The sequence below is a fragment of the Nycticebus coucang genome, chromosome 3 (assembly GCF_027406575.1).
Source record: "Nycticebus coucang isolate mNycCou1 chromosome 3, mNycCou1.pri, whole genome shotgun sequence".
Classification (NCBI taxonomy): Eukaryota; Metazoa; Chordata; class Mammalia; order Primates; family Lorisidae; genus Nycticebus; species Nycticebus coucang.
Genome location: NC_069782.1, coordinates 109,520,479 through 109,546,079, shown reverse-complemented (window position 1 = coordinate 109,546,079; position 25,601 = coordinate 109,520,479). Strand labels below are relative to the sequence as shown.

The 25,601-nt window shown below is 36.6% G+C and overlaps 1 protein-coding gene across 2 annotated transcripts in view; it reads left to right on the top strand.

Moving 5' to 3' along the window:
• The window catches only part of UBE2D1 (ubiquitin conjugating enzyme E2 D1), a 40,063-nt gene extending 15,129 nt beyond the window's left edge, over positions 1-24,934 (top strand). Inside the window, exons 2-7 of one of the 2 annotated variants that reach the window (XM_053585192.1) lie at positions 15,813-15,876; positions 15,970-16,001; positions 18,463-18,540; positions 19,617-19,722; positions 22,674-22,767; positions 24,060-24,934. In XM_053585192.1, coding sequence (XP_053441167.1) covers positions 15,813-15,876; positions 15,970-16,001; positions 18,463-18,540; positions 19,617-19,722; positions 22,674-22,767; positions 24,060-24,105 — 420 coding nt within the window. In that variant the 3' untranslated portion in view covers positions 24,106-24,934. The remainder of the gene's footprint in view (positions 1-15,812; positions 15,877-15,969; positions 16,002-18,462; positions 18,541-19,616; positions 19,723-22,673; positions 22,768-24,059) is intronic. The other variant, XM_053585193.1, reaches the window with a different exon arrangement.
• Positions 24,935-25,601: the final 667 nt, after the last annotated feature.

Genomic DNA, 25,601 nt, shown 5'->3' with positions numbered 1-25,601 from the left:
ACATCCTAATTAGTTTAAAGGATAATTGCTTATTTCCTTAATGCACACCTCTCTGAAGCTTTGCAGAGCTCCAGGGAAGCACCACTCACTTTGTGTGAATGGTGGCCCCCCTTAGATTTGGTGGTATGTGGCCTACATGGCAAAGTGCAGCAGCCCTGATTGCTACTTATAATAGCTGGCAAATTTAAAAGGAACATATCATTAATGTTTTCCATGCCTCCAATAACCCACCTTTTAACAAGGGCTACTTATATTTAAGTACAGTACTGAAGTGTGCGACAAATTTAAAGGGATGAATAGGAAGTAAACTGAGGCAATCCTTGGGACTTTTCAGAATTTATCAGATTTTATTACCTTGTTAATGTATCAAATTTACTTGTCAGGTATCAATTTTTATTTTTTTATTTAGAAGGTAGTTTGCATCAGTTAAGATTATTTTATGCTAGTTCTTCACTAGATCACTTGTCTGTCCTAAGAGAAACTTTGTTTCCAGGACCGGTAGAGTGTTCTAAACTTCAGGCAGCACACGGGGAAGGTGCGGGGAAGGTAACCCTTGAAGCTTATGTTATAGCTACTCTTACAGGTATTTCCATGGACGTGCAACTACTGTAATAACTTGTAAGCTTCGAAGAATCTACAGGAACAGACAGACTGCTTTCCAATACATTTGAAACTACATTTTGTGAAAATATTTTTTCCACAAATGAGTAATTTCTTCTTGAATTTTATGCCTTAGTTTAATCATCAACAAATGGATTTGACCAGTGACTTGGGAGGATTTTATTAGCATCATAATCTGATATTATTATGTTAAATCTTTAAAACCTCAGAAGGATATAGTTGGGATGAAAGTATAAAATCAGAATGATGCCTGTCAGAAAGGATGTGGAAGTACTTAATGAACTTCTATAATTAGACCAGCTGGTTGAGCATGGAACAATTTTTTTTAAGAAATCTCTGACCATGCCGTAGTCTGCAGCCCTGTCTGTGGGCAGCGCTGTTGCTAAGTATTGCCAGTGGTTAAAAGACGACTAACTTTGAGACTGGGTCAGCTCAGCACAAATGCCTAGCTCCTCTTGGAAAAGCAACCCAAAGTTGTGTCCTGAAAATAGGTCAGTAGCATCCTAAATAAACAATAAGGATGGAATATTTAGACCTTTGAAAGCTTCTAAGCCAGAAAAATCAAAACAAAGTTTCTCTTTTTTTGACGGTCTCACTTTGTTGAGCTCATAGCTCACAGCAACCTCTAACTCTTGGACTCTAGTGATTCTCTTGCCTCAGCCTCCCAAGTAGCTGGGACTCCAGGCTCCTGCTACAACACCCGGTTATTTTTAGAGATGAGATCTTGCTGTAGATCAGGCTGGCCTCAAAACTGTGAGCTCAGGCAATCCACCCACCTTGGGCTCCCAGAGTGCTAGGAAAACAAAAGTTTTTAACAAGAATTTTATGTGGCTTGGATACTTCGCTAGGATATATGTGATACAGTCTATAAATTAAAAATAGTGGTAGCAATTACATCTTAATGATTAATATTCTTTGATATTCATTTTTAGGTTCCATTATGTTTTTTTAAAGGTCACTAATGTGTGTGTATGTGTATGTGTGTAGGTGGGTGGTTTTTTGTTTTGTTTTGTTTTGTTTTTTGAGTTAGAGTCTTACTCTGTCTCCCTGGGTAGAGTGTAGTGGCATCATCAGTAGCTCACAACAACCTCAAATTCCTGGGCTCAAGCCATCCTCCTGCCTTAGCCTCCCAAGTAGCTGGGACTACAGCACATGTCACCATGCCCAGCTAATTTCTTCTACTTTTGGAAGAGATGGGTCTCACTCTTGCTCAGGCTGGTCTCCAAGTCCTGACCTCAAGTGTTCCTCCTCCCTCAGCTTCCCACAGTAGTAGCATTATAGGCGCGTGCCACTGTATCCCTCCTATTGTTTTTAATATTCTCTTTTAGCACTTGTTGTGCTTTTTATTATATACTATTTGCATGTCTATAAAAAAGAGTAATTGATTTTTATTCTTTCACCAAATCTAGTCACTTGCATTTCTAAAAGATTGAAATTTGAGATATTTATGTTCTGCTGACCACAATATTCCTTAAATTTTGTTGTATGACTCAAGTAATATCAAACATCTATGTAAAAGGCATTGTTCTAAGTATTGTGGAGAAATCCATGAATAAAATCCATAAAACTTCTGGTTTCAAAAAGCATTCTGGTAGAAGAGCAAAAGAAGAGAAAAGAATTAGCGTTTGCTAAGCATCTATTACACATGCTAGGTATTAAGCAAAGTTCTTTACCTGTGTATTTTCATTTAATTCTCAATACAACTCTTTAAAGTAACTAGTGATCTCCACATACTACAAATGTGCATTGAGACTCTGGGAGGTTAAGTAAATTACCCAAGGTCACACAGCTGGTAGAGATCAGTAGGAAGACCAGATCTGATCCAGGTCTGACTGATTCAAAAACACACATTTTTGAAAGTGGCCCTTAAGGAGATAGCCATTGCTAAAGAGAATGGGTAAAATTTGGGCATGGGGAAGTGGGAGGAAGGTTGTTTTAGGAGAAAGAAAAGTATGAAGGACAGCAAACTTAACCATGTTCAGGGGACATTCAGGTGGTCGGGTGAGGCCAGCAGTTCTCTAACTTTTTGGCCTCACAGCCTCTTTAATATTCTAAAAAGTATTTAGGAACCCAAAGAGATTTTGTTTCTGTGGGTTACATTGCCATGGGTAGAGCAACTTCAGATTCTTGGCTTGAGCTTTCGTTTAGCCTCAGCCTTCACAGTAGCTAGGACTACAGGTGCCTGCCACCACACCCAGCTAGTTTTTCTATTTTTAGTAGAAATGGGTTCTTGGTCCTGCTCAGGCTGGTCTTGAACTCCTCTGAGTTCAAGCAATCCACCGGGTTTGGCCTCCCAGAGTGCTAGGATTGCAGGCATGAGCACCTGGCCTGTTTGTGTGAGTTTATAGCTATTGATATTTATGATGTAAGAAGTTAGAACAGTTTACTCTTTGCTAAAAATTTACTAAAATTTACTAAAAAATACTTACTAAATAACTTCTTAATAACAGCAAGCACATTGTGAAAATAAATAACATTTCTATGAAAAATAATCACATTTTCCCAAAGTAGAGTAGTAGTATTTTACAAATTTCCAAATCTCCTTATAATCAAGCTTATAGCTGACAGCTGGATCTCACATATGCTTATGCATTTGGTCTGTTATATTGCCACAAGTCATTAAGCTTCTGGAAAACTCCAGTGTATACTCATGAAATATGGAGAGTGAAAAAGGCAGATAACGTCATAGTTTTATTATGAAACTAATTTGGACCTCATGGACCTCCTGAAAGTGTTTTAGAAAACCCAAGGGTGTTCTTTGGGGAAACAAACAAACAAACAGAAGACTAGGGAAGTTTGTGAAGGAGAATTTAATGAAAGTATAGGTTTGGGACTAGAAAATAAAAAGATTTTCAATGGTGGAGTTTGATCTTTTATAGGCACTGGGGAGCCAATGAAATTTTCTTTTTTTGTTTTCTTCTCTAAAACTTATATTTATTTATTTTCTTTATTATTATTATTAAATCATAGCTGTGTACATTAATGCAATCATGGGGCACCATGCACTGGTTTTATAGACCGTTTGACACATTTTCATCACACTGGTTAATATAGCCTTCCTGGCATTTTCTTAGTTATTGTATTAAGACATTTATATTCTACATTTACTAAGTTTCACATGTATCCTTGTAAGATGCACAGCAGGTGTGATCCCACCAATCACCCTCCCTCTACCCAGCCTTCCCTCTCCCTTCCCCCCCCCACCTTCTCCCTATTCTTACGTTGTAACTGGGTTATAGCTTTCATATGAAAGCCATAAATTAGTTTCATAGTAGGGCTGAGTACATTGATACTTTTTTTTCCATTCTTGAGATACTTTACTAAGAAGAATATGTTCCAGCTCCATCCATGTAAACATGAAAGAGGTAAAGTCTCCATCTTTCTTTAAGGCTGCATAATATTCCATGCTGTACATACACCACAATTTATTAATCCATTCGTAGATCGATGGGCACTTGGGCTTTTTCCATGAATTAGCAATTATGAATTGGGCTGCAATAAAGATTCTGGTACAAATATCTTTGTTATAATGTGATTTTTGGTCTTCTAGGTATATACCTAGTAGAGGAATTATAGGATTGAATGGCAGATCTATTTTTAGATCTCTAAGTGTTCTCCAAACATCTTTCCAAAAGGAATGTATTAATTTGCATTCCCACCACCAGTGTACAAGTGTTCTCTTTTCTCCACATCCACGCCAACATCTCTGTTCTTGGGATTTTGTGATAATGGGCTAATTTTACTGGAGTTAGATGATATCTCAAAGTAGTTTTGATTTGCATTTCTCTGGTGATTAAAGATGATGAGCATTTTTTCATATGTCTGTAGGCCGTGCACCTGTCTTCTTCAGAGAAGTTTCTCTTCAAGTCCCTTGCCCAGCCTGCGATGGAATCACTTGTTCTTTTCTTGCTAATACGTTGGAGTTCTCTGTGGATTCTGGTTATTAAAACTTTGTCAGAGACATAACCTGCAAATATCTTCTCCCATTCTGATGGCTGTTTGCTTGCTTTACTTACTGTGTTCTTGGCTGTGCAGAAGCTTTTTAGTTTCATCAGGTTGCAGTAGTGTATTTTTGAAGCTGCTTCAATTGCCTGGGGGGTGCTCCTCATAAAATATTTGCCCAGACCGATTTCTTCAAGGGTTTTCCCTGCACTCTTTTCTAGTATTTTTATAGTTTCATGTCTTAAGTTTAAATCTTTTATCCAGTGAGAGTCTATCTTAGTTAATGGTGAAAGGGTGGGTCCATTTTCAGTCTTTTACAGGTTGCCAGCCAGTTCACCCAGCACCATTTGTTAAATAGGGAATCTTTTCCCCACTGAATGCTTTTAATTGGCTTGTCAAAGATCAAATAACGGTAAGTAGCTCGGCTCATCTCTTGGTTCTCTATTCTGTTCCAAACATCTACTTCTCTGTTTTTGTGCCGGTATCAAGCTATTTGATCACTATCGATTTATTGTATAGTCTGAGGTCTGGTAGCGTAATTCCTCCTGCTTTGTTTTTATTTCTGAGTAATGTCTTGGCTATTTGAGGTTTTTCTCTGATTCCATATAAAACAAAGTATTAGTTTTTCAAGATCTTTAAAGTATGACCGTGGAGCTTTAATAGGGATTGCATTAAAATTGTATATAGCTTTGGGTAGTATGGACATTTTAACAATGTTGATTCTTCCCAGCCATGAGCATGGTATGTTTTTCCATTTGTTAATATTTTCAGCTATTTCTTTTCTTAGAGTTTCATAGTTCTCAGTATAGAGATCTTTCACGTCCTTTGTTAGATAAAGTCCCAAATATTTCATCTTCTTTGGCACTACTGTGAGTGGAATAGAGTCCTGAACTGTTTTTTTCACCTTGACTATTGTTGGTATATATAAAGGCTACTGATTTATGAATGTGATTTTGTAACCTGAGACCCTGCTGTATTCCTTGAACACGTCTAAGAGTTTTGTAGTAGAATCCCTGGTGTTTTATACAATCATATCCTCTGCGAAGAACAAAAGTTTGATATTTTATGACCCTATATGGATACCCTTGATCGCCTTTTCTTCCCTAATTGCAATGGCTAAAACTTCCATTACAATGTTAAAGACCAGGGGAGACAATGGGCAACCTTGATTGGTTCCTGATCTGAATGGAAATGATTTCAATTTAACTCCATTCAATAGGATATTGGCGGTGGGTTTACTGTAGATAGCCTCTATCAGTTTAAGAAATGTCCCTTCTATACCAATTTCCTTAAGTGTTCTGATCAGGATGGGATTCTGGATATTATCAAAAGCATTTTCTGCATCTATTGAGAGAATCATATGGTCTTTGTTTTTTAATTTGTTTATGTGCTGGATTACATTTATAGATTTACGTATATTGAAACAGCCTTGAGACCCTGGGATAAAACCAACTTGGTCATGATGTATAATTTGTTTGATGTGTTGCTGGATTCTGTTTGTTAGGATCTTGTTGAATATTTTTGCATCTATATTCATTAGTGATATTGGTCTATAATTTTCTTTTTTTGTTGGGTCTTTTCCTGGTTTGGGGATCAGGGTGATGTTTGCTTCATAGAACGTGTTGGGTAGTCTTCCTTCTTTTTCTACCTTTTGGAATAGGTTGAGTAATATAGGTACTAATTCCTCTTTAAAGGTTTCGTAGAATTCTGATGTGAAGCCATCTGGTCCTGGGCTTTTCTTTTTAGGGAGATTTTGTATGGTTGATGCTATTTCAGAACTTGATATGGGCCCATTCAACATTTCGACTTGATTCTGGCTAAGACTTGGAAGGTGTCGTGCTTCCAAGTATTGGTCAGTTTCCTTCAGATTTTCATATTTCTGAGAATAAAGTTTCTTGTAATATTCATTAAGGATTTTTTGAATTTCTGAAGAGTCTGTTGTTATTTCATCTTTGTCATTTCTGATTGATGAGATTAGAGATTTTACTCTTTTTTCCTGGTTAGGTTAGCCAAGGGTTTATATATTTTATTGACCTTTTCAAACAACCAACTTTTTGATTTATTGATCTGTTGTATAATTCGTTTTCAATTTCATTTAATTCTGCTCTAATTTTGGTTATTTCTTTTCTTCTACTGAGTTTGGGGTTGGAATGTTCTTCCTTTTCCAGTTGCTTGAGATGTCCCATTAAGTTGTTAACTTCCTTTCTTTCTGTTCTCCTGAGGAAGGCTTGTGGTGTTATAAATTTTCGTCTTAGGACTGCCTTTGCAGTATCCCAGAGTTTCTGATGATTCGTGTCTTCATTGTCATTTTGTTCCAAAAATTTGGTAATTTCCTTCTTAATCTCATCTCTGACCCAGCTATCACTCAGCATAAGGTTATTTAACTTCTATGTTTTTGTATGAATATGCAGATTCCTGTTGTTACTCAGCTCAACTTTTATTCTGTGGTGGTCCGAGAAGATGCAAGGAATAATTTCTATTCCTTTAAATTTACTGAGGTTAGACTTGTGACCTAAGATGTGATCGATTTTGGAGTATGTTCCGTGGGCCAATGAGAAGTATGTGTATTCAGTTTTGTTGGGATGAAATGTTCTGTAGATGTCTGCTAAATCCAAATGTTGGATGGTTAGGTTTAAATCTAAAATTTCTTTGCTCAGCTTCTTTTTGGAGGATCTATCCAACACTGTCAAAGGAGTGTTGAAATCTCCGACTATTATGGAGCTGGAGGAAATCAAGTTGCTCATGTCTGTTAGAGTTTCTTTTATAAATGGAGGTGCATTCTGGTTGGGTGCATAAATATTAATAATTGAAATCTCATCATATTTAGTATTACCCTTAATAAATATGAAGTGATCATTCTTATCCTTCCTTACTTTTGTTGGTTTAAAGCCTATTGTGTCTGCTAATAGAATTGCAACACCTGCTTTTTTCTGATTACCATTTGCCTGAAGTATGGACGACCATCCTTTCACCCTAAGTCTATATTTATCTTTTAAGGTAAGCTGTGACTCTTATATGCAGCAAATGTCTGGCCTGAGTTTTTGTATCCAGTCAGCTAACCTGTGCCTCTTTAGAGGACAGTTTAAGCCGTTCACATTAATGGAGAATATGATAAGTCTGGTAAAAATTTGGGTATCAAGTCCAGTGGACATTTTTAATCCTTTCGCCACCGTGCAAGTTGGAGTTTGATCAAAAGTTTCTGTGTGAGTTTATTTTTGTGGTAGAGGATTGGGGTGGTCATTAAGGAGGATTGGTCTGAGAATATCCTGAAGAGCTGGTTTGGTTATGGCAAGTTTCTTCAGCATATGAATGTCATTAAAGTATTTAATTTCTCGATCATAAATGAAACTCAGTTTAGGTGGATACAAGATCTGGGATTGAAAGTTATTTTGCTTTAGGAGATTAAAAGTTGATGACCAACCTCTTCTGGCTTGAATAGTTTCAGCAGAGAGATCTGCAGTCATTCTAATATTCTTCCCTTTGTAGGTAATGGATTTCTTACATCTGGCTGCTTTGAGAATTTTCTCTTTCATATTAACTTTAGTGAAGTTAATTGTGATATGCCTGAGGGATGTCTTATTCGGATTGAGTTGTGCTGTGGTTCTGAAATCTGCTATCTGAATTTCAGAATCTCTGGGCATGTTTGAAAAATTCTCTTTCATAATTTCATGGAGAAGGGCCTATGTGCCTTGTGAGGCTACTTCATCACTTTTAGGGATTCCAATGAGGCGGATATTAGCCTTCTTCGAATTATCCCAGAGCTCTCTGAGAGAATGATCCTTTTTTGTTCTCCATATCTCTTCCTCTTTGAGATTTTGGGAGTGTTCAAAGGCTTTGTCTTCAATGTCAGAAATCCATTCTTCTGTTTGCTCCACTCTGTTACTGAGGGATTCTACTGTATTTTTCAGATCTTTGAGGGCTGGAAGTTCTTGCTTCAGTGTGTCAAAATCTTTGGTGGTTTTGTCTTTAAATTCGTTAAATTCCGGAGACAACTTTTGAATTGCTCTTCGAATTTCTAATTCTAATTCTACCTTTTTTTTTTTTTTTTTTTGGTTTTTGGTCCGGGTAGGTTTGAACCTGCCACCTCTGGCATATGGGACTGGTGCCCTACTCCTTGAGCCACAGGTGCTGCCCTAATTCCAACTTTTGAATTGCTCCTCGAATTTCTAATTCCAATTTTTCCTCCATTTTATTAATCTTGTTTGCAATCCAAATTCTGAATTCGATTTCTGATATCTCGGCCAGCTGTTTATGAATGGGATCTTCAGTTACATCTGCCATATCTTTCCTTGGGGGCGTTGATCTATTCTGGTTATTCATGTTACCAGAGTTTTTCCGCTGATTTCACCCCATGATTATTTTACACCATTTGATTTTTCCCTGGAGCTTTCCTTCCGTCCCAGATCTGTTCTGAGGTGTTTGCCACCTGAGAAGATGCCCAGCCTCCTCTGGTTGGCCAGGGAGACAGGGGGTGTGGCTCCGTAATATCTGGGAGTGAGCCCTATTTTTGGCAAAAATGGCTGCTGCTCTGCGCCTCAGGGCACCACCGCTCCGGTGTGGTTCCCTCTCAGCCAACCATCCTCTCCTCACTCCCCTGCTGCAGAATCAGCACTGTCCAGCTGCAGGCTAGGCCCTGCCCACACCCCTCGAGAAATCACCCAAGCATCTGGACTCCTGGGGGACAGGGCTCCAGACCTCAGAGTGAGAGTGGAGGGGAGTGCTGGGAGCTCAGAATTGCAGGTAGAGAATATATACAGTTTTATGAGTGGCAGGAGAACCCCGTGGCACCCTAGTAGGGGAGGTAGGTCCAGTTTTTAGAGGGTCTCTCCCGTGGAGTGTTGTGAGAGGACCTTTGAACTCTGCTCGTTTGTTTGTGGGGCACTCGAGCCATTTTTATGGGGGAGTGGACTCCCGTCCGCTTGGTGATGGATTTTGTACCTTTTGTTTGTATCCTTAGTGGGGTTGATGTGCGTTCTTCAACCTTCTCTCTTGGTGCAGCTCTAATCCACCAAGTTGCTTGCTAAATTTCTGTCCTTTAACTCTCCTTCTGGACGGGAGCCTCTGTGGAAAGCTGGCTTCAGTCAGCCATCTTGTCTCTGACCCTTGCCACTGAAATTTTCTAGGCAGAAGAATGAAATAAGAGCTGTATTGAGAAGTAATGCAGTGTTGGGAAGTAGTCATAGGTGCACTGTAATTAATGTTTGCAGTAAACATGGTAAGCGGTGTAATAGGTATTGAGGTAGACTACATTGTACTTTACATCTGACTCCATATGAAGGACAAGAGAAAGTAAAGAGTCAAAATCATGCTGAGATTTTGAGCCTGTTGACTGGGAGATATCCCATTAACAGATATGGGGAAGGTAGAAAAAGAAGCAAGTTTGGGAAAGAAAATAGTGAAGTTGTATAATATATATAAAAAGTTTTTTATTTTTAAAATTTTGAAATAATTTTTGATCCTACAGAAAAGTTGTGAAAATAGGAAAGTTTACATATACATCCTTCGCCCAACTTCCCTTAATATTTACAACTTACGTAATCATTACACAGTTATCAAAGCAAGGAAAGTAAGGTTGATACAATACTATTACCCGAACTACAAACCTAATTCAGATTTACCAGTTTTTCCACAAATGTCTTTTTTCCTGTTCCATTGCAGGATTGATCTGGAATCCCATGTTGAATTTAGTTGTTGGGTTTCTTAGTATCTGTCTTCCAATCTGTGACAGTCTTTCATTGTATTGTACAAAGTTTTTAAGGAAAAGAGAAGATGTGGAGGAAAAAAATCAATGTCATCTGTCTCTTATAAATTACATAAAAGGTTGGAAAGTGTCTCACATCTGTAATCGTAGCACTCTGGAGGCCAAGGCAGGAGGAGCCCAGAGCTGGGGAGTTTGAGACCAGCCTGAGGAAGAGTGAAACCTCGTCTCCTCTAAAAATAGAAAAATCAGCCAGGCACAGTGGTATGTGCCTGAGGTTCCAGCTACTTAGAAGGTTGCAGTTAGCTAGCGCAGGCAATAAAGAGGCAACAAACAAGTAAAAAATAAAATAAGAATGTTTTGTTAAGCAGTTTGATGTAAACATTTCAAATTGTATATAAAATCAGCACATTCTACCATAAATGCAGTAATGTACACAGTTATGCTCTAATAAAAAAATTGAAAAAAGAATGCTTTGTTCTTAAAAACATAAAGTATTATAAAAAATTGAAACAATAGAGAAGACAAAATAAGGAATAGTAACCCACTCAGGGAATGACTGTTAATAGTTTGGTATGTCCTTTTCCTTTTTTATCATTTAATACATGTGTAGTTTGTGTATATATTATGAGATCATAATAGGCATGCTACATACCATTCTGCAATTTGTATTTTTCATGCAAACTCTATTCTAGTCACATAACATCCTTTAATGTCAGCATATATTGATCTATATCTCCTTTTTAATGGCTGCCCAGTATTTCATACTATGGCTATATCATTTTAGGAAACTAGTCTCTTATTGATAAACCTTTAGGTTATTCTCAGTTTTTATACTTACACAAGATGCTGCACTAAACATTCATATTTATATCTTTTTGGCTACCTGGGAAATTACTTCTATGAGGTGACATAACTGGATCAGAGATCAAATGCATTTTCACAGTTATTACCAAATTAACCTCGAAAAGGTTGTGTACCAACTTACTTTCCCTCCAACAATGAGTGACATTCTTACTTCCCAAGGAAGCTGTGGACAGAAGTATTCTAATCTGTTGACAATGCTCAGGTCTCAGTAATGGTCTTGGGGGCATGTTTGATTATTTATTGCTCTATTTTTTTCCTACAGATCACTGTTTGCCTTTGTTTTGCTCTTGTAACACACATACACAGATACAATACTTAATTTTTTAAAAAATGAATGATTTTCAATGCTTTGTCTTTGAGATCTTTTAATTCAGTGGGAGACCATACAGAGATCTAGGCAAGAGGCTTGAGGGGCTCCTGAAACAGTTACTGGGAGTGCATCTTAGATTTCAGGTAGTGGTAGAATAGGCAGGAATAAGTGTTCAAGAAGTGGGGTCATAAATTGCCATCAGCAGTAAGGAATGTGGATTTAAGCCGGGCTTTTGTAAAGATCTATGGTCTTGAGCAATTTGTATAATTTAGTGTTAATTCTTACAGAGCTAGCAGGATTCCTAATCCTAGTTTCCCACATCTCCTTTTGGAATAACATAAGAATCACTAAATTATTTTTGATACCTCCTATGTGGCTGTGATGCTAGTAATAGATTAATAAGAATGCCAGTTATGGCAGAGAGAGTGTAAATCAGATAAGGCAGTTTCAGAAAAACTTAGAGTAATCTGGATCAAAGGAAGAATTTAACAGATACAAGCAATCTTTGATTTCTTGTGTCATCTAAAAGTATGTTGGCTGTTAAGTAGATTCAAAGAGCAAAAAGTGGGGTTTTGGTTTGGTTGTAGTTTTTGTTTTATATTTGTACTTACTTAGCACATCTCAGACTTTTCTAAAATATCTTCATTTTTCTTTTTTCACATTTAAGTTCTGTATTTTTGTGGCCCAGAGAGTGTATGTAATATACCTTTTGTTTTCTGGTGATCATTCTGTCTACACAAGTGTTTCGTAGCTTCAGTTACATCTATTGAGGCAGTCTAACAGCATATTTCCAGATACATGGATTGACAGAGGGATAAAACATGAGGCATCTAGACCCTTCCAAAGAATCTAGGATGTGTCAGTCTCCTCACCAAAGCATTACTGGAATTATTGGCAGCAAGTAATGACGGAAGTACTAAGGATGTTAGCTGTCCTGTCAGTTGCCTCTTTCCTCTATGGCTTTAAGTAGACAACTTAAGGACATGGACTTTGTAGAGTTTGTTAGATTTTTCTTTCTCTCTACCCAGCTCTAACTTCTAACACAGGAGGAAAAATCAGGATGTAAAAACGAATAACTTTGTATTATTTAATATTCTTAAAGGGATTTGAAGAACAGCCTAACATTTGAAATTTGAATATATTTTGAGACAATTTGAACTAAAACATGGTTTTGGGGCCAGGCGCGTTGGCTCGCGCCTGTAATCCTAGCACTCTGAGAGGCCGTGGTGGGTGGATTGCCTGAGCTCACTAGTTTGAGACCAGATTTAGCCAGAGCAAGACCTCATCTCTAAAAATAGCCGAGCATTGTGGTGGGCACCTGTAGTCCCAGCTACTTGGGGGCTGAGGCAAGAGAATCCCTAAGCCCAAGAGTTTGAGGTTGCTGTGAGCTGTGCACCACAAGGGTGACAAAGTGAGATTCTGTCTCTAAATAAATAAATAAATAGAAACATTTCTTATTTTTGTATTTAAAAAAATAAAATATGATTTTGGTTTTTCTCACTAATAAAATGAATATGTACAGGGAGGCGCCTGTGGCTCAGTGAGTAGGGCGCCGGCCCCATATGCCAAGGGTGGCGGGTTCAAACCCAGCCCCGGCCAAACGGCAACAAAAAAATAGCCGGGCATTGTGGCGGGCGCCTGTAGTCCCAGCTGCTCGGGAGACTGAGGCAGGAGAATCGCATAAGCCCAAGAGTTAGAGGTTGCTGTGAGCCGTGTGACGTCACGGCACTCTACCCGAGGGCGGTACAGTGAGACTCTGTCTCTACAAAAAAAAAAAAAATGAATATGTACATACTTGTCTGTATCTGTGATGTATTCACATATACACTGTGTATAGAACATATACACACAAATCATTAATAGTTTTTTAAAACCACAAAGACCATTTTCTGATTAACTAGTTTTCTAGTTAAAATGAGGGCAAAGAAATCTCATTTACATTGTTTAGAAAAATCAATGTCATAAATACTGAATCTCCTAAGAACCAAAATTAGAAAAGTGTTACAAGGCACAGCCATTCTAAAATGGAGCTATGAATTGGGAATTACTTCTCCCCATAATCTTTTAATCTATATAAATATTGATATTCTGGTACTAGAGAATTGAAGTTAACAATTACATTAATATATTAACATTTATTGGAGTGCTTACTGTGTGCCAGAGATTGTGTAGTACTTGATTATTGTTGGTAGTACCTGTGTTTACTTGATTGTCATAGACACTATGGATGAGTTGGTAATGCATAAAAGAAAACAGGTTTGGAGAGGAAAAAGTGATTTTTCTGGAGGTCATGTAGCAAGTGAGAGGTGGCATTCAGACTTTAACTTCAAAGCCTTGTTTTTAACTGGAATAGCTAAGTCAAAGACTACAATCCTTAATGCTTCAATGTACATGGGGCAAAGAACAGCTAACCATGCTAGCTAATTCTTGTTAGGAAGAGAAACCTCACACCAGCTATTAAAAAAAGAGCAAAAAACAAAAATGAAAAGTACCACATATCCTGGAAAAGAATATTAGACTTGAAAGAAGCTGACCTGAGTAGCATTTGGCTCATTTACTTAGCTCATGTATTACTTTCTTGGGAAATTGTTTCCCTAGCACGTCCTCTTTCTTGTTTATTTGAATTAGAGCACTGAACCTATTAATATAATTACCATAATGCAGTGATTCTAAGGTGTACCTTTTTCACATTTTAGCATTCCTAAAATCTGGATGTAGCTTATAATTGATGGTGTTGTAAAATTAATTGGCAGCATTTTTCCTTAGTTATTGGTACTTAAAATAAAGGTGTGATTTACAGTCAATGACATCTTAGATTTTATTACATGTCATATTTACTAATATGTGTCCACACAAAAATGTTTTCATCATTCCCATGGTTTCAAATATCAGGTATAATATACAACAGTTTTTCAATATCTAGGCTCACCTTTTTTAAAGCTTCAGCCCTATATGTGAAACTAAAGTTTTTCTTGATACTACAGGGATCACAGATTTCACATGTATGCTCTCCAAATCAGTTTGCCTTCTGGAGTCCCCCATATCAGAAAATGACATCTCCATTTGTACGTTTGTGAAACTAATTCAAGAAGTTCGACTGCCTGGGTTTGCATCCCAGTTCCAGCCTACCGGGATGAGCGTGTTGTGGAGTGTGTTATGTTTATACCTCACCTGTAAAGTGGGGGCATGATGACATCTGCCTCTGAGGATTGTTAGGGTGACTAAGATACAGAGTAAATATTAGCTGCCACTATTCTTCATCCTAAGAGTCTGTGACCTCTCCCGACTCTGTGCATGTGATTCATCAAATCCTATGATAGGCAAGCCCTTCAAAATGCCTTGGTACCACTTCTGCAGTCTAAGCTTCCATTTCTTTTGCCTGGAGTAACTAGTCTGGGTGTTTCTCCTCCTCTCCTTATTTCTAATCCAGTCAAAACCATCCTTTAAATCAGAGTATGCCACTTGGTAAAATCTCTCCCAAGGCACTGGTGTAAAACCCCAGATCCTTAAGGCAGTGTGTCTTGTTCTCTGTTTTCTGCCTGGCCCCTACCTGCCTTTCCACCTCATCCCATGCCACCGTACCTCCCAGTGTCACTCATTTCCACCCAAACTAATTCCCACTCATCCTTCAGATTTCAGCTTCAGTGTCACTTCCTCAAAGACATTCCTTGATCTTCCAAACTATATTGCATTCTTCCATTACTAGTCCTTCATATCGAATTTATACCTTTCTTATTTGGGGATGATCAGTTCTTTCCCAGCAAAGGCTAAGAAAGTTAAGCAATGTCCCCAAGACCATAGAGCTAGTAATGCTAGAACTGGAATTCCAACCCAAGCCTGGCTGGCTCCAAAGCTATGACCTTTCTATGACCTTTCTCTTTGCTTCCTCGAGGGCAGGAAAGACCATTTGCATCAATGATTTAGGTTTCAAAACATGGCCTGTCTGCTCTTCTTTCTACTTATCTTTCAAGTTGTTCTTAAATATTCATCTTTCTAGGCCTCTACTCTCCTTCATTTTAGATTGTAACCTGTTGGAAGTAGGACCTGAATTTTGTATATATTATCTACCTAGCACTTGTATAAATTACCTTGTATACAACAGATACATATTAGATTTTTTTTGTCTTAGGGATGTTAAGACAATATTTTAATCTGTTTAATCTTTTCAAGGTTTGGAGCTGTCTCGTAGGGGATTTAGTACTGTATTCCAAACCCTTCTGTCAATTAAGTACAGAGTACATTTTAAGTTTTTATATTTTGAATAGAATTGCCAAAATGATTTTAAAGTGAAGTTAATAATTTGTGTCTTAATGGATTACCACGCTTGTTTCACTGGGAAAACCATTAACCTTAAGTCTTTTTGCTTTTCTTCAGGAACTAAGTGATCTACAGCGAGATCCACCTGCTCACTGTTCAGCTGGACCTGTGGGAGATGACTGTAAGCTTTGCTCTATTGCCAGGATTTTGCTACCATTAAAAATATAGGTTTGAACATTTGTTAATGACTCCAAAACTCCTTTGTTTGTTTCAGTGTTCCACTGGCAAGCAACTATTATGGGGCCTGTAAGTATAATTCATATATATGAAATTAATCCCCTCAGCCATACATCATTCTTGCCATTTCACCTTTGATCAGATGTTTGTGACTAAGGTTGAATTTTCTTATACCCTGAATCACCCAGGAAGCAAAATATGATTGGGGATTTATGATAATTTTCTAGAGCAAATACTTGCAAGGATCGCTATGAAGTTTTTCTTTTCCTTATCCTTGATCATTACACACATTAATGGCTCACCCACAATTTGCAACCAGGTTGTGTGTTTGGTTTACCTGTTTTTTTTTTTTTTTTAAGACACAGTGAGTCAGTTGTTTATCACAATGCATAACCATTCTCACATCCACAGTTTCAGTAGGTTAAACATAAGTCTAACTCAGTAATGGAAGTCCTACAGATAACAAGCCCCAATTTGCAATCAGTTTCACCACTGTTCTTGTTTGTAAAAGAGAATTGATAAAATATTCCAATGGTTTCTCTTTGCCACCTTATGAGTTTTCTGCTTTTAATTTTGTCACATTGTCTTAAACTAAAAAGTATTATTATTTTATACCCTGCTCCTCTTGATACTCATCTCATTCGTTAAAATTATTTTGTTCGACACCTGTGAGGCAGTTATGACTTAGAATGGGCTTTTCTTTCTCTGAGCAAAAATCAGGGTGCATAAGAATGGGCATTGGTAGTTCAGATCTACTTTCTGGGTGAGAGTACATTAGTAATATGAACATCATTTTCCATGAACATCATTCTCTCCCCTGTCCTTAAAGGAGTTTTCTCTAGTAGGTTATAGAGTTTTTAATCATATTGCTTTGTGCTTAACTTCAAAAACCTTCAAAATACTAAATTTCAAAGCAGCACTCCTAGGCAGTTTTCTCAAATTACTAAATTGATTTATGTTTTTAAAGGTAAAATACAACATAATTGTTTATATGAAAATTTTCTATAAGAATCTAGTTATTTCTGGTTTTCATTGCTTACTAAGAGCCTTCAAAATACTACTGTTTAAAGATTCATCCTTGCCGTTTTATTGTTTTGTTTGTTTATGTTTTTGTTTTTGAGACAGGGTCTTGTTCTGTTGTCCGGGCTAGAGTGTAGCAGCATCGTCATAGCTCATTGCAGCCTTGGACTCCAGGGCTCAGTCAATCCACCTACCTCAGCCTCCTAAGTAGCTGGGACTCCAGGCACATGCCACCATGCCTAGCTTTTATTTTATTTTATTTTTTTATTTTTAGAGAGATGAGATCTGTTATGTTGCTTAGGCTGGCCTAAAACTCCTGGCTCCTGTGATCCTCCCACCTTGGCCTCCCAGAATGCTAGGATTACAGGGGTGAGCCAATGCTCCTGGCCCCTACTCTTAACCATTTGAATTATAGCCCCTCACAGATGTTTTGGGTGAATCATATGTAGCAAATGCTTATAATTGTGTTTTCATATCTCCCTTATTTTAGTAATATAAAATATATTCTTACAGTACTCCGTAGTATCATTTGCATGTCTTATAAGCAGAGCATATATCATTGTTATTTGCTTACATTTTCTACATTCTTTATACTTTTTGATGAACTAGAATAAATACGTATAGTTAGAATAATTATACAGTACAGTCCTCTAATACATATGCAGAAACTTAAGGGGGGGGAAGTAATGATGGTCTTGCTGTTATTACCCAAATGCTAACATAATCTGATATATTTTATTAAATATAAAAAAAATGAAAATAGAATTTTCGGTATATTTTGCCACCATTTTTCCCCTTTAAAAATTTTTTTTGGCTTGTAATGTTATAACTAGTTTATAATGGCCACACACACAAAATGGCCAAATTTAAATTCCTCTTGTAAAATTGATTCCTAATTTAATAGTAGTATAAATATTGAATTTGGTTTTGCTTTGGACTTTTTTTGCATTTTTCACATTGTTTTATAAATGGTTACTAAATGAAGATGTGAGGAATAAATTGGATCATAGGGTCATTTAGCCTTTTTTTTTTTTTTTTTTTCATAACTTGGCCTCTTCAGTTCATCTTCGTTCTTGGTCCTTAAGTGACCGTAAGAACTTAAACTTTATAAATAAGAAGGTTAAGTACAGCCTCTACCCTTTAAAAAGCAATACTAATTACAGCTGCAGAAAATTATATTTTCTCACAGCAGTCTTACGTGTATACCGATCTTTAAAATTTGTATTCATAAACGGATTTGTTTGACTGTGCATGTCCTATTTTCATTTAAATCTTATGATGTTGGCATAATTGTTGGGAAATCATCCCTGGAAAGGGAAACCTGTCCTCAAGGTAAGTGATTTGAACTTGTGACAAAATGATTGGTCCCCCCAACTGAAAATATTTAAGAAAATCATGTTATATATGATGACTTTTTTTCCCAATAATAATATTTGAGGGAAATCATTTTAAGTTATTCAATAAATAAATATAATAATCAAACACTGATGCAAATATTTTGTAATTTCAGCCTGATAGCGCATATCAAGGAGGAGTCTTCTTTCTCACTGTACATTTTCCGACAGATTATCCTTTTAAGCCACCAAAGGTATTTTTATTTTGTGATTGATGTAACTTCCGTGTAAGGGATTTTACTCTTTATCTGGTTATAGTTTCATGATGTCAAAGACTATGGGTAGTTTAGCATTTTCAAACTCTGTAAAGCCACTGAATCTAAAATATGCTTTTTTACTTACAAGTTATATTAGGTCTGTAAAATAAGCGCCGGTATCTGTTATGCTATAAATTAGGTTCCTTGCCTTTCTTTCCCTCCTTATTAGATATGTGTAGTTGGGAAGTTTCTGTGGTTAGAAGTCTGACTTTTCTATTCATGAGATTATCATTCCAAAATTGATCCTTCTTTCTCAATTTTTTAGGTGTTGAATAAACATTTATTGAACACCTATCATGTTCTACTACATTGGGGAAAACAAAAGTAAATACGACACAGTCCCTTCCTTTAGTATGGTAGGGGAGGGCAAAACATGTTCTCGTTGAATTTAATTTAGAATAGCTCCAAAGGGAAATAAATGATGGGAGATACCAAAATGGGGAGGAAAATTAACAGAGTCTGTCACTCAGGAAATAACTATTTTAGGTTTTTAAAAACATCTGATTAACAATATTGTAATATGAAATGATACAACAACAACTCTTATGAAAGGTAAGGATTCTTGATGGATTTCTTAGGACAGGTAACAGGCTGAGGCCCCTTAACTTTGCCTTGAAACAGGGTCAGCACTCTGATTTTTTAGATGATCAAAGTGTCATGTCCTGGTATCACCGTTAAATCAAAATTAAGAAAAGGATTCTTCTAGGTGTGATGAAAGCCATCAGTAATTACTTCAGGTGCTACTCAACCAGACATACCAGCTACTACAGGCTTACTTATTACACTCTCCAAAATACTTCTCAATTCCTGGGAGGGGAAAAGAGGAAAACTGATTTGCTTTCACATTCCCACTAGCTAGAGCACCAAGGTAGATGACCATTTGGTTGGTGTTGAAAACCATTTCTCCTCTAAGTTTATATAAAGGTGGGGATATTTTACCCGAGAGCAAATTCGTTTTGCTTTGTTCATAGTTCATGGATTGTCACGTATTTGTTATTTTGTCTTATGTTTAGATTGCTTTCACAACAAAAATTTACCACCCAAACATAAACAGTAATGGAAGTATTTGTCTTGATATCCTGAGGTCACAGTGGTCACCAGCTCTGACTGTATCAAAAGGTAATTTCACATATCAGATTTAAAGCAGTTGATAACAATGAGACTAGAGAAATACAGCAAAAGTATCTAAGGGCTAAAGTTTGAGAGAAAAAAATCAACTGTTTTTTCCTGTTTGGATTTTATTTTGCTCTTGTAGCACTTATGTTACTCTGCCTTTTAGCAGTTAGCTTGGGGGTTGAGTGCCAGAAGATAACTTGACAGTTGGAAAATACCGTTTGAGTTAGAAGCAACTACCCCCGAGGTAAATATCAAATTTTCTTTTTTCTATTACTCTGTTGCCCTGGGTAGAGTGCTGTGATGTCACAGCTCACAGCAACCTCAAACTCTTGGGCTTAAGCAATCCTCTTGCCTCAGCCTCCTGAGTAGCTGGGACTACAGGTGGCCACCACAATGCTACCTGTATATAGTATATATAAATATAAATATATATATATATTTAGACAGAGTCTCATTCTGCTGCACTTGGTAGAGTACCGTGGTGTTATAGCTCATAGCAACTTCAAACTCTTGGGCTGCAGTGATCCTCTTGTCTTAGCCTCCTGAGTAGCTGGGACTACCAACACCCACCTCAAGCTGGTCTAAAATTCCTGAGCTCAAGCAGTCTACCTGCCTTGGCCTTCCAGAGTGATAGGATTATAGGCATGAGCTGCTATACCTGGCAAGTTTTCCCTTTTTAAAAAATTCAAGAAAATTGTTTCTCTTAAAGGATTCATAGGAAGAACGTGCTCATTTTTAATTTTTTAAATAAATACTACCTGAATATATAACTTATTTTTAGAAGGATAAAATTTATAGGAAGTAGGGCCCACAGCCATAACTCTTTTGAGTATTACATAAATAATTGCCCTTCAGGCCATTTTTATACTTTTAAAAATCACAGTATAACTGTCATGTAACTGGATATAGGAAAGATTTTATGTCATAAGGTTATGCAAATTAATATACACTTTCCTGGAATGGTATCATGAAATGAATGTCATTTGGCAAAGTCCTTACACCTAGAAGTGGCAGATTGCCGGATGCTAAGTTTTCTGATATTGGTAGCTTTTCGTAAAGAAAAATTAGTATTGTTGGCTTCTGGTAATCATCCTGTGAGAATTCAAACAGCCCTGGTTTCCTTAAATGTAAAATGGGGATTACATAGGATCAGAATACACCTGGCTCATGGTGAACACCCAAATAAAATGTTAGCTCTTACCCTTTTTTTTTTTTAGGCTAGTCAAGTGAAGTAGCGAAATGGAGAAGGAACAAAGGAATTTGTAACTGGTTGTGATCAATTAGTCGTAAACACCACTGCACTTGGACCAGCCACCTTTTTTCTTATCTTAAAGGATGGACATGCTTGTGTGCATGATAGTGAAATTAGGGCAAATGGCTCCTAGTAGCCTTTTCCTTATTTTATAAAGTAGAGCATACCTCACTGTATATTTTTTTATATTTCTATATGTTTTTATTGTCACATTAGTTTTCTGAGATGAGGAGGTGCCTCCTTATGTTGTCCAGGCTGGTCTTTAATGCGTAGGCTCACAGGATCCTCCCGCCTTAGCCTCCTAAGTAGCTGGCAGGCACACACCGCCACAAAAGCCTGATGCTTTTCTGTAATTTATTTATTTATTCATTTATTTATTTAGATGGAGTCTCACTTTGTGGCCCTTGGTAGAGTGCTGTGATGTCATAGTTCACAACTACCTCTAATGCTTGGGCTCAAATGATCCTCTTGCCTCAGCCTCCCAAATAGCTGGGACCACAGCAACTACTACAATGCCTGGCTATTTTTAGAGACAGGGTCTCATTTCAGCTCCTGAGCTTAAGCAATCCACCCACCTTGGCCTACCAGAGTGTTAGGATTACAAGGGTGAGCCACCTCGCCCAGCCTCTTTTTTGTATTTTAAAAATGTCTTGTTGGGTGGCACCTGTGGCTCAAAGGGGTAGGGCACTGGCCCCATGTGCCAGAGGTGGTAGGTTCAAACCCACCGCTGGCAAAAAACCGCAAAAAAAAAAAAAAAAAAAAAGTCTTATTAATGCTTTTCACCATGAGGTGAGTGTAGAAGCATTCTGGAGACTTAAGTGAACCCAGAAAATCTACCCCATTAGTTAAATGTATAAGGCCTGAGGTTTCCTTAGATGAAGATAAGGAAGATAAATAAAATATTATTTTTTTCCTTAGTCCATATGACTAAATAAAAGTCCATATGACTTTGAATAAAAAAAGAGTCGGACAATATAAAGGAACTGGATAGGGGGAGCAGTTGGAAATGAGAGGTTGTTCCATGCACCAGTTCAAGTGGTGTCATGCAATGAAAGCAGATAAATGAAGAACCAGAGGCCTTGTTCCGTCTTACTTCATATACTTAGATTGTTTTAAGTGTAGAATTTACATTAGTATCTTTACATAGTGTAGCAACAACTATTTAAAATTTTTATTTATATTTTAAAATACAAAAGATATATAAAGATAGCTATTCACGTTTTACATGCATGCCATATGAATAAGGTACATGGAATAGAAGATTCATTGAAAAAATATCTCACAAATTTTCTTTATAGAAAATACACTAAGCCAAAGTAAAAAAAATCCAAGTACAATATACAAAATGGTTTGATAACTATAATTTGGTCTGGTAACTACAATTTGACTGCTTTTGTAGAGAACTCTTGTGTTTAAAAGTTATTAACAGCTACTTTGGAGATTCACATTTTTTTAAATAGAAATTCAAATAGAATGTAAAACTTTAAAGGTAAAATAATTTTGTATTACATACATTTTGTGGAGATTTTATAATTTAAAAAACTTAAAGATTAATTTGCTATCAGCCAAAGTTGGTATAAAATGTAATTTGTATAAGTATAATTTTATAAGTTCATTATCTATATTCAGTAAAATTATTTTCACTTATGTAATTTGCATAAAATAGATGATTACCTAATATGATGTTCTCTTTTAAATCTAGTTTTATTGTCCATATGTTCTCTACTTTGTGATCCTAATCCAGATGACCCCTTAGTACCAGATATTGCACAAATCTATAAATCAGACAAAGAAAAGTAAGTGTTTAACTTTTATTAGGTTTTATTTGGATGCATTCCCATGTAGTCTGCTAAAACATGAGCATTATCAATATATTTTAAGTACATTTATGTTTATTATGCTTGTATAGTAAGCTTATCTTTTTCGAATGGAGTAAACATTTTATCTGTCTATCTGAGACACAGTCTCATTCTGTCACCTTGGGTAGAGTGCCATGGTGTCATGGCTCACAGCAAACTCAAACTCTTGGCCTCAAGTGATTCTCTTGCCTTACCTTCCCAAGTAGCTGGGACTACAGAAACCGCCACAATGCCCAGCTAGTTTTTTTCTATTTTTAGTAGAGACAGGGTCACACTCTTGCTTAGGCTGGTCTGGAACTCCTGAGCTTAAGTGATCCACCCACCTCAGCCTCCCTGAGTGCTAGGATTATAGGCATGAGCCACTGTGCTAGGCCTCTGAAAGCTTTCTTTTAAAACTCAATATTAAGTCTTTTTACAAAAAATCTTATTACTTCCCATTTACCATTTAAGGGTACATATTAACGTATTCTGTGTTTGTATAATAACTTTATATAATTTGAGGTGGTAAATTAAAAATGGAAGAATTTAATCATTAGAAAATATTAAATGTCATATTCCCTGTCTTCTCCAAAAAAGAGAAGTTACTTCTAGGCCCACCCAAACTGACCTAATTTTCAAGTTCTTCCCCTTGCTAGTACTATAGGTTCATTTGCAATTTGCGGGTAATGCTCAGTCAGGGTTGGCTTTTATGAGTTTCTGTTAGAAGTTGGTTTCAGGCAGCACCTGTAACTCAGTGGGTAGGGCGCCGGCCACCAAGGCTGGTGGGTTAGAACCTGGCCCAGGCTAGCTAAAACAACAATGACAACTGCAACAACAAAAAAATAGCCTAGCCGGGCATTGTGGTGGGTGCCTGTAGTCCCAGCTACTTGGGAGACTGAGGCAAGAGAATCGCTTGAGCCCAAGAGTTTGAGGTTGCTGTGAGCTGTGACCCCATGACACTCTACCCAGGGCGACAACTTGAGACTCCTTTCAAAAAAAAAAAGTTGGTTTCAGTGTTTCTTTTTTATATATTTGGATACATTTTCATATAGATTACAGAAAAATCCCTAAGTTAAAAAAATAATTTCTTTTTCCTGTTATGATATAGGCTTGAGCCTATATCATATTGATACATGTATGATTATTGCATTGAAGCATGAGAAGGTAGGATATGCAGTTTTATGTAGAAAGATCCTTCTAACAGATTAAATTTGTATGTTTTTTACTATATCCCTTTTGTTTGCCTACAGATACAACAGACACGCGAGAGAATGGACTCAGAAATATGCAATGTAAAGTTGGAAAGTTTTTCATATATACCAGAGTACTGTAAAATCTAGGTTTTTTCAACATTAGCAGTAAATTGAGCACTGTTTACTGTTTCATTGTACCATGAAACCTTTTGATTTTTGCCCATTTTAAATGTGTTTCTGAAGCAAGACAAAACAAACTTCCAAAAATACCCTTAAGACTGTGATGAGAGCATTTATCATTTTGTATGCATTGAGAAAGACATTTATTATGGTTTTTAAGATACTTGGACATCTGCATCTTCAGCTTACAAGATCTACAATGCAGCTGAAAAGCAACCAAATTATTTTTTGCTGAAACTAGATGTTTTTACATGAAAATACTGTATGTGTTGTCTAAGATGTTGTCAGTTTTATAAATCTGTATTCAGATTTCATTCTGTTAGCTCACTTTATAATTTGTATTTTTTTACTGTATAGACTAAATATATTCTATTTACATGTATGTCAACTCATTACTTTTTTCCTGTGAACAGTATTGAAAAAGCCCAACAACTGATAATTAAATGAATTGACTGTGTCTCCCTTGTCTTAGGATATTCTATAGGTTGATTGCAGATTTCTTAAACCTGAAGTGATCTTTACACTGTAATTCTCAGTATACTGATTATGGAGAAACACTTGTTTTGATTTTGTTATACTTGACTTAACTTTATTGCAATGTGAATTAATTGCACTGCTAAGTAGGAAGATATGTAACATTTATTTGTTGCTATTCACATTTGGATTTTTTTCTGTATAGGCAATATTATATTGACACCTTTTACAGATCTTACTGTAGCTTTTTCCATATAAATAAAATGCTTTTTCTACTATTTGTCTTGATTACTTAAAAAAATAAAAATTATAAGTAAGAATCAAAACTCTATATAGAATTTTGCATGAAAATTATTTACAAATTGTGAAAATGAGATCTGTTATATTTGGCATAGGTCACCATATTACATAAATTTTGTCATTATAGATTTATTTCTCTTTACTAAATTATCAATCTATCAGATGATATACCTTGGTCCTTGGCAATAAGAAGAGCATTTAGAATAAATTGGGATTTATCTTAGATCACACCTAAAATGGAATTTGTTAAAAGTACTGAAATAAGTATAATGTGGTATTTCCCACCCCTTTATTTATTTATTTTGATACAGAATCTTGCTGTGTTTCCCAGGCTGGTCTTTGAACTCCTGGGCTCAAGCCATCCTTCCACCTCAGCCCCCTGAGTAGCTGGGATTACAGGCTCTTATCACTATACCAGGCTAGACAAGTCTTTATATAGACCTGCAGAATCACTAGATTAATTCATTTCTCAACGTTTTAAAATCTAGAATTTCTAAAATAGAATTTTAATGTTACCACAATTTGAAAACATCAATTTTTTTTTTTTTTTTTTTACTATAGATGTTACAAAGAAAATTCTAAATGATGCTTCCCTCTGTTTTTGTAAATTATCAGCTAAAAGTGATTTAAGCAAGCAGGTTATCT